This window comes from Merops nubicus, unplaced genomic scaffold, assembly GCF_000691845.1.
Source record: "Merops nubicus isolate BGI_N331 unplaced genomic scaffold, ASM69184v1 scaffold48111, whole genome shotgun sequence".
Lineage (NCBI taxonomy): Eukaryota > Metazoa > Chordata > Aves > Coraciiformes > Meropidae > Merops > Merops nubicus.
The window spans coordinates 21,276-30,814 of record NW_008591181.1 but is presented as its reverse complement, the minus strand read 5'-3'; the positions used below and the strand labels follow the sequence as shown (position 1 = coordinate 30,814).

Genomic DNA, 9,539 nt, shown 5'->3' with positions numbered 1-9,539 from the left:
CCGAGTCCGTCTTCCTCCCCGACTACCTCTTCCTCTCCAACTGCGAGTCGGGCAAGCTCAGCCACAACAGGTGGGTCTGGGGTCTGCCGGGGGCCACGGGCTGGAGCTGCCCCCCCAGCGATTCCCTGGGACACTGGGGCAAACGGGTCCATAGAGTGCCCCATCCCAGCTTGGGGGGGGACCTTCCACAGCCGTAGGGAAGGGACAGACTTTGTGCCAAACTGTGAGGCTGGGGTTGGGTGGTTTGGTGTTTTCTTTTGCTGTGTGCTTGCTCAGTTGCAGCCAGGAGAAGAGGAAACCGCAGGCCCTGACCTCTGTCTCTGTGCAGGTGTGACAGCTGGTCCAATTCGGACAGATCTCTGGAGCAGACCTCCTCGGATGATGTTTTTGTTGACTCTGTGCAGTCCCAGCCCTCCTTGTACCTCGTGCAGCTGTCCGGCGCTGGCACTGGGCACCAGGATGGGGCCCCGCTGGCAAACCCCAGCGCCGTGTCCAGGAACACAGACCTTAGTGGGCCACCCAGTGACTTTTCCTCCTCTTCTCCACTGCTGGGCACGCCGCTGACGCCAACCTTTCAGATTGACAAGAGCCAGAAGGCGCTGCCCTACGGCGTAACCCAGCTGGACGTCCTGTCCAACACCCCCCCCCCACGGCCACCCAAGCCAACCCACTTCTCAGACAGGAGAGGGGACGAGGCGGGCGGTGGGACCCTCCAGAACGGGCACGCGGGGGTCTGCCGGGCTCAGGTCGCTCTGGTGCCCAGAAGGATCTCCTTGTCCAGCTTAGACAACGTGAGGAACTGGAAAGGTGAGTGCACTTCTGAGACTCGGGGAAACAGAACCAGTGTGAAGGATGGAGCTACCCACAAGCACAGAGCAGGTGCCCACCTCCAGTTGTGCCTCTCTGTCCTCCCCACTGAAATCATACACCACCCAAAGCAACCTGAAATGCTTGTTTCAAATTAGCTAGCGAGCAGGATTCAGACCCGTCCCTCACATCAGCTCTTGCTCTGAAGAAGCCCTTCAGTGTGTACATGTGGGCAGCAGTTTGGCTGTGATCTCTTCAGGGTGCCTCATGACTTGCCAGTTTTCCATATCTCCTCCCTCTCCAAAAGAGAAAACGGTAGAAAAAGAAATATGAAAAGCCAACCACTGGATTGGGCAATGTGAAACTGTTTTTGCAGGTCAAAATGAGGGCCTGCACATGGGAAATGCCTTCTTCTCTGTGCTGCTTCACTACCCCCAGTCCTTTCTGTAACAGCAGCAGCGTGTCTCTTCACAGCTTAGAGTAAAGAACGGGAAGCCAGGGAGACACTGGGGATAGGATATAATCCCAGCTGAACCAGGGACTCTGCGTCCTTGAGCAAATCCTGCTCTGTCCTTGCACCTCAGTCAGGGTGTCCTGGAAAGCCTCTGCAGAGTGAGGCTCTGCTGCAGAGCAGGTTCTGCTCTGAGCTGAGGTGACTTTTCCACTCCTTCTTGAAATACGATCGTCACAAACCAAAATAATAGTCAAAAATCCAGAACATCAGGGTGTCAGAAACCAGCATATGCAGTGTGGGAAAGCTTTATTTTGTGGCGCCACAGAACAGAGGGAGGAACTGGAGTACCTGGCTGGAAATCATCTAGTATTTCACAGTAATTTTGGTAAGGAAGAAAATGTAGGTTTTTAAGGGCAAGCGTCCTTTAGACTCCTGTAGTTTGGATGAACAGCCAGTGTTTGGGGCTATTAGATCTAATACTCTGTCCAGCCTGTTTATCAGTGTACAAACAATTCTTGGAAGCCTTCTGGAGAAACACCCATCAGTGGAATTGGTATTCTTAATTATCTGTTCCACTGCTTGCTCCCTGAAAGGTGCTGCTCTTGCTTCTGCATGTCTGCTGCTCTAAAACCATCAGCACGTTTCAGACCTTCAATGTTCCTCCAACCCAATTTACACCAAAATGTTTTTAGGAGGATTAAGTGGCCAAATGTCATGTTCTGCTGCTGTGCTGCAAGGTTATCACTGCCTGGCAGGGGGCAGCAATGAATTTAATAAGTGCTGCTGGTTTTTTTCTTGCCCTAAGTGCAGCTGAAACTATTTGGAAGGTTAAACTCTGAATTAAAATGTGTTCAACAAGAAAGATCAGAAAAAGAAATGGAGAAAGCAGCTGTTTCTCCCCAGTTCTGAGTGAGCCCACTCAGGTTATTTACTTTTTTTTTTATATATATATTTTTTGCCCTTGGCAACCTGTAAAAGCTGAGCAGATGTAATTATGCCAGTGCAAAGGCAGCACATGCTGGTGCCAGTGCCATGAAGGGCAGTGAGCTGTACACAGGCAAGGCACCTGTATCCTGGCCTCTGTCTGTTGTGCCTGAATGTCTTTTTGCCAAAATCAGCAGTAAACGTAGCTGTCTCAGGACAGTGTCTGTGTGAGTACATCAGCACTAACAGGATGGCTTTGTCCTTGGTTAGCACTTTTGCCTCTCATGCTGGTGCCACCACAGAGACCCCCAGCTGCAGTGCAGTGTCGAGGTCTCCACCACAAGAGCAGGGACTGGATTTGTGTGGTTGCAGGGCTTTAAGGCATTCCCACAGAAAAGCCATTTTCTGTACAGAAGCTCCTTTTCCACAAAGGGGTGGTAGTTGTAAGCATCTCCCACTGCTGATCTCCTGTGCACTGAGTGCTAGATTTCAGGGGTTTTGTCCTTTGCTTCAAAAACAAAACTGTTGTACACCAAGACAAAGGCCAGACTGCACAAGGGGACACTGTGACTGGTGACCTTTTCTCTGGCTGTTTGTTTCCCATCAGCTTGAGCCACTTGCACCACATCAGCACTTCTGGGTGACAAAGAGAAGAATTTTTCTCCTACCATTATGTTCTCCCACACACCCTCTGTACAGTCACACATGCTTCCCTGGCACCTTATGTACAGGGCTCCTAAACAACTTTCCAAACAATAATGAGTTAATATTCCCACAGTCCCTTTTAATATAATTTCCACAGTTTGACAGATGGGAAAACAGAGCGGGACTAGAGCAGGAGCTAGGTTTAGATCTTTGTTTGGTTGTTTGCTCTCCACACCAGTCTTTCCCCCAACTACTTGTGTTACAGGAAGCAAAAGTTACAGTTGGATTACACATGAGCATGTTCTGTGGTTTCATCATACTTAAAATAGATGCAGTCACTCTTGAAATACTACTGAGTTGGTTCTGGTCTGAAGTGTCATTGGGTTTCCTCATTTAGGATAAATACTAGGAGTTATGGAATCTCTATAAAGCTCTCACTATTTTCAAGCCATATGCTTTACTCCAGAGTTATCTCTGTCAGGTTGCAGTGCCTTATCACATTTTTAATCACTTTTTTCCTTGCAGCAGACATGGAAGGCAGTTCCTTAAGAAGTCGGGATAAGAGGCTTAGCTTGAATTTGGTAAGTGCTCTGCTCGCATAAATTTAAAACAGTGGCACACAACAAACTTCAGAAAGTGAATCATTTCACATCTTCATATTCAATCATCCCTCTCCTGTGTTCAGCAGAAGAATAAAAAAAATAAATAAAACAAGCACTGGATTTTGGGCAACTTCTGTGCTGCTTCTTCACGGCCACAGGAAGCATTTGAGGGGGGTGGGAGGGAGGCTACAACACTGAGCAGCCTGTTTTTAAAGCAGAAGAAGCCAGATCTGCTGTGAGAAAGAATACCAGGAGCCTTGAGAAGTCAACTGTTGACCAAGAGCACCTGAGAACACGGCTTATCTCTTGGAAAAGGGTCTAAAGAAGCCTATCACTTCATGACCCTGAGGAGTATCTCCTCTTCAGGATATAGGAAAGTCTCTGCTCTCCAAGTGCCTGTGATTCAGGGCTCTGTCAGTCCAAAGCTTCCTAGCTCAGCCTTTGACAGGCATGGCTATGTGTAGCACCATAAGTCACCAATAAGTTCAGTCCTAGTGTCCAGCAGTGACCTGCAAAACTCAGAGGTGGCATTCTCCAGAGCTGGAGCATGCAGCTGAACTCAGCCATTTGTCTTGTGTCTCTCCAGCTTGAGCCCCTCAGAAAGGTCACGCCGGGGCCCTGCTCGGACCTCACAGCACCTCCTGGCTTTCAGAGGGTTAGCTTTTCATGTACCAACCCGTTTCTCTTCCTTCTCCCCCTCTGCTTCCCAAGCCCTGCCGGTTCTCCCCGCTCTACTCGACGGCTGGGGAGGGGGCAGAGGACAGCTACGTGCCCATGCGCCCCAGCAACTCCCCCTCTGCGCCCGCCTCCGACTGCTCCCCCGACGGCTACATCCCCATGAGCCCGGGCTCAGCCACCTTCTCCTTCCCCGTGCTCAGCACCGAAAAACTCACCAGCCCTCTGCCAGAGCTCCCCTCCGACCTGGAGCCCCCGCCGGTCAACCGGGACCTCAAGCCTCGCAGGAAATGTAAGCCCAGCCCTAAGGTGCCACTGGGGGCAGGGACACGGGTGATCTCCTTTGGCACCACTTCCCCCTCTAGAAGAGGGGTTGGATTGCTGTGTGAGTGGCTTTGTAGTGCTGGACACAGGAGGAGTCTGCAGGGTTGGTGGGGAGCAGAGGAAGAGCACCCATGGCTACTTTTGCAGCCTAAGACTGGTGGCTGCGTTAGCGTGGTGCATGGCTTCAGGTCCACTCTGGCTGCAAATGACCCAATGGATGGAGCCTTGCAGAGACAGCAGACTAAATCCTGCAGCTCTGAAGTACCTGTACTGCTGTCTCACCAGCTCCCTGACCTTCCAGGAGCAGCACATCCAAACCCTCTAATACTCAAACTTGACACATGGGTGAGGACAGAACTTTAGACCATTGCCAGGAAGCAAAGAAAACTCAGGTCCTTTCTTAGAGGGTTTTGAGAATGGAGTGGAAAATGTACATTGACTGGTGGGAGGAATGATCTTAAGCTCCACATGTAGGACCTTTTAATTTAGAAGAGAGCCCCAAACCTGTTTTGACCTGTAGGCTGGACTGGCCTCTCCTCCTGAAGGCAGCATACACAGAGCAGATCTGGGGCAAGCACATGGATCTTTTGGGGTGTTTACTCTCCATATGCCCATGGTATTTATTCAGTTATTGTAGGGCAAATAAGGGACTTTGCTTCCCAGCACTGATCAAAGTGGTTATTTGTTAGTGATTTCTATCTTGAACCATACCAGTTACATTCTGTGAAACACTCTGTTGGTTTCTTGCTGTTAATGTATAACCGCATTTTTCTGAACAGCCTGTCCCTTTCATAGCTCTGCTGTTGGAAATGTAGTGCTTTTTGTATCTACTTGCAGCACGGCCACCTCCTCTGGACTTGAGGAACCTCTCCACGATCCGAGAGCATGCTGCTGTGACCAGGATGTGGACTGTGCCTTAGTGAGTCAACAAGAAACCTGCTGTTCAAATCTTTTAAGCCTTAACATTGTGGAAGGGAGTTAAAAATAACTTATCACATCCCACAAGAAACAGTTTCCTGGCAAAGTCCACAAACAAAAATTCCCCAGGGCTCCTTCCAGCATCCCCCAGGCTTTTGCTGTCTCTAAAAAGCAAGGCTCCCTTCATGACAGGCAGCTCCAGTGCATTCAGCATCACACAGCGATGCTCAATCTCTTTTGAAGGTTCCTTTTGAAAACACTGGAGCTGGTGTGCACTCTGGTGTGGCTGCTGTGATGCCTAGAAGCTCTGCATGCCTTAATTTTATTTTGTTTTCCAAAGTGAGAGTGCCATTTTTGTTCCTGAAAATCAATACAGCAATGGAGAACCAGATAAGATAAAGATCTGCCTGACTTGTAGCCTGGGTGTGGACTTCTGCACTGCCACACAGCAATTCAGACTCTGTCTGTTGGTGTGATCTTTTTTCACTGGAAATTAGTTGCAGGGTAGAACAAACCCTTTTGGTCCCAAAGCTCAGGTAGTGTGAACAGAGGGTTCTGCTGGGCTCCAAGGGCAGTGAAAGACTCATCTTCAGGGAACTTGCGAGCAGGGGAGGACTGCAGCCTGCTGGCTGGTGGGATCTTGGCACTACAGAGAAAGGCTGACAGGAGAGCCAGCTGTGCTGAAGTGTGCATGGAAAAGCCAGGAATTCCCACCAACCTCCTCTGCACACCCTGAGCACTCCAGAAAACGTCATTTTATCACTAGCATGAGTGCCAGACAGGGCATTTCCACACACCCCCCAGCTCAGGCAGTCCTCTGGAGGACCAAAGAGGCAGGAGATGGGCCATTCCTCTACTGCAGACCCCTCTCTCAGCTGCAGAGCCCAGAGCCAGGGAAGCCCTCCAGCACTGCCTGTTAGGGGAACCCTCCCAAGCACCCCTGCCAGAGTGCTGTGGTTAATTAGTGCTGACACAGTGCAGAGTCCTGAAGGGTAACGAGCTCGGAGGGAGTTTGCATGTTTTACACTAACAAAACTAAAAAAAGAAGTATGCCTGGAACTAATAAAGCAAAAGGAATGATGCTGTTCATGCTGCACGAAGTGGCCACCTAATTTCCTAGGAACTAACCCCATTGTGCTGGCCTGCAATAATTTACTCACCATAGACCCCTGACAGTTGTTAGTGGAAGAGATTTCCTTGTACAAGGGCCGAGTTGCAGCCATCTCCCTGGCACAGCTAGCATGTGTTTGCCCTGTGCTCAAAGCCAGACAAGCCTCTGCATGCACCTCCAGTGCACATCCACATCCATCTCCACAGCGTGGACAGCCACACAACTAACTGCCCCACCAGCACGGGTCACCCAGATGAGCATCTGTCTCTGTGCCCCTAGCTGGAGAACTGCTCCAATGTTTTACACTTTCTGTCAAACCAGAGATGGCAAACTTTCATAGATCCCAGGAAGAAAAAATCAACCAAACCACTCCTAGCAATATAGCACACTCCTTCTAGAACTAAGGAGTGGTTTTGGACATCCTCCCCATACAGGCTGCAGCGTTAGTGTGAGTTTATTCACCATATGGACTGTGTCAGGCTTTGGCTTCATTTCAGAGCATCTGTAAGATGCTTCCTTAACCTCTCCTGTGTTTTTCTTCATAGCAATCGAATGAGCTTTATCTCACCAGAAAGAGACGGTATTAATTCAGCAAGAATATTTGCCAATTCAGTTTCCGGAGAAGAGGAAGAAAGTTACATTCATATGGTAATCTTCATTTTCACACAGCCATCCTTCGCTTTATTCTGCTCTGTCACATTGATGGAGAATGCAGAAGTTTGTTTTCTAAGAAAAAAAAATGTTGAGGAGGTTTGTCCTTTGCCTTCTGTTTTTTAAAAAAAATGATGAAACGGTTTTAAACCGAAGACACTGGGACCAATTTAGGGAGAGATAAGGGAAGCCCTTCTTCTGCTCTGCAGAACTCAGCTGCTCGCCCACGAATGTTGCTGAGCAGTTCCAAGAGATCACAGGGATCAGCCATATTTACATGAGAACTCATTAAGGCAAAGGAAAATTAAAGCTTTTCACCTTTTAAAAGTGTGCCCTGCAAAATCTCCTAGGAAATGACAGAAAGCCGCCCGTGCACTTCCTAGAGAAACACACCAAAGATTGTGCAGAAACAGAACTCCCATTAAAGTCTCCTATTGCTTCTGCTTTGGCTGGTGGTACTAACCCCACTTCCCATCCCATGAGAGAGGAACATCTGGCTTTGTGGCTTCCTTTCCTTTATTCACTCTTTAACCATATCTTGCAAAAGACCAGAATCTTAGTTTCCTTTGAATTTGAGGTGGAAATGGAGCTCAAATCCCTTGATCTGAGCCAGTGTCTACCAGTTTGGCTCCATAGCTGAAGCCAAATGGCAACAGAAGTGTTTTGCAAAACTGGCTACAAATTCCATGAACCACAATCTTAAATTTTACCCCACACTTTTACTAGTTCCAAATCTGCTCAGAAGAGGAGTTCCAGTTGTAATTAACTCCCCATTTGATGTTTCTAGTCAAATCAAACCTTCCATACATTTGTGGTTATCTGATTTTCCTGAGATTAATTTTAAGTTCCTGGATTTGAACACAGTTACTACCATTCCTTCAAATTTGTGGCAGGATGATGGCTAAGAGGACATCCCTGCAAATCTGAGCATTCCAAGAGTTTGGGCTGGGAAGCTGGGCACAAGTCCTGGTAACACTGAATGGAAATCAGCCTGGTTTGCTTTTTTGCCATAATTACCAGGGGAAGAAGGCTCTCACAGTTTCTTTACACCCTCCCCCAATTAATCAGTGTTGTCCTGTGGTTAGTCACCAAACACACCCCTGGCACAGAAAATTATGTGGGTGCTGACCCTCCTCACTCACCTTCTACCAGACGAGTCTCCCACCTCGCAGCTGTAGTCCTGCTTCCTTTTAGAATCATGTTTTAAGAGCATTAAATTTTCTCTTCTTTCCTGACAGGAACACAGACAGGCAACATCTCCATACAGTGGTGCTTTTCCATGGACAAGGAAATCTAACCTTGATTACTTAGCATTGGATTTTAATTCTGCTTCCCCATCCCCTGTACAGAAGGTACGAGTCATCTCCAAAACCCCCCAACCTCCCATCCTTTTGTTTGCTAGGAGGAAAACAAGACCAAGAGGCCACTCTGCTAGGTGCCCTAGGTATCGTGCTGAACCCAGCTGTGTTTCCAGCTGACTGCATTCGTGGCAGGCTGAAGATTAATATAATAAAAGCTCTGTTAGGGTGATGACAAGGTGTCCTTAGCATGACTCATAGGGGTGCCATTAACACGAGCTTGGCAGAGGGCTTGAGACTGTGCTGGGATGTGTATCCATGAGGGCTCGTGGGCAAGCTTGTTGGTGCTTGCAGGATCTCTTCATGCTCTTTCATTTTCATCGAGTCTCCACAGCCCCTTTCCTGATATTTTTCCCCCAAATCTCTTTGCAGTAACAAGTTTACAGCCCGTGATAAATTCATGGAGTAAAACTGTACCATCTCCTGTAACGTGGCAAAATGTGCATCTTTATTCTTGCACCACCAAAAGCATTTCAATTTCCTTGGCAACAGTGAGAAAATACACTCTTCATTCCAAAGAGCCTATAACCTGCCCAGGTGGTGGGCAGGTACCACTGCAGAGCAATGAGTTGTTGGTGGTTTGGACCATTTTATGTCCTGTGCATAATTTTCTCTATCAGCTAATGCTCCTGAATACAAGAAAAAAATCATCAAGATTCCTAAGCTTCCTTATTTAAACCCTCCCTGCAGTTAAAATGCAGTTGGGTCTTCCCTGCAGCAGGATCACTGGGGTGAGGAGAGATGATGGTCTGCATGGAAATGGCCAGCACAGCATGTTTCCCTCGCTGGCTGGGCTGGGCTGAGTGACAGGGTGACAGATGGATAATTACAGCTAAAGCAGGCTGTAAGGCAGTGCTTTTGTCAGCTGATGTCACTGTGAGCTGCAAGGTGAAGTGAAGCAATCAAGGAACAAGGGAAAGGGAGAACAGAAAATCAAGCCAAGTTTCACTAGCGTCCATTTCAACCCTAAGATTAATGCACTGTTTTTTTCCTCTCTCCCACAGAAACCTTTTCTCTCTGAGGAGCAGAGAGTGGACTACGTCCAGGTAGATGAACAGAAGACTCAAGCT

At 48.3% G+C, this 9,539-nt stretch overlaps 1 protein-coding gene across 1 annotated transcript in view; it reads left to right on the top strand.

Moving 5' to 3' along the window:
* Window positions 1-5: 5 nt before the first annotated feature.
* The window catches only part of GAB3 (GRB2-associated binding protein 3), a gene marked incomplete at both ends in the record, with an annotated part of 12,151 nt that continues 2,617 nt past the window's right edge, over window positions 6-9,539 (top strand). Inside the window, 8 exons of the mRNA XM_008950155.1 lie at window positions 6-70; window positions 329-807; window positions 3,356-3,411; window positions 4,144-4,399; window positions 5,269-5,350; window positions 7,006-7,108; window positions 8,350-8,463; window positions 9,474-9,539. The exon at window positions 9,474-9,539 is cut by the window's right edge and continues 1 nt beyond it. Coding sequence (XP_008948403.1) covers window positions 6-70; window positions 329-807; window positions 3,356-3,411; window positions 4,144-4,399; window positions 5,269-5,350; window positions 7,006-7,108; window positions 8,350-8,463; window positions 9,474-9,539 — 1,221 coding nt within the window. The remainder of the gene's footprint in view (window positions 71-328; window positions 808-3,355; window positions 3,412-4,143; window positions 4,400-5,268; window positions 5,351-7,005; window positions 7,109-8,349; window positions 8,464-9,473) is intronic.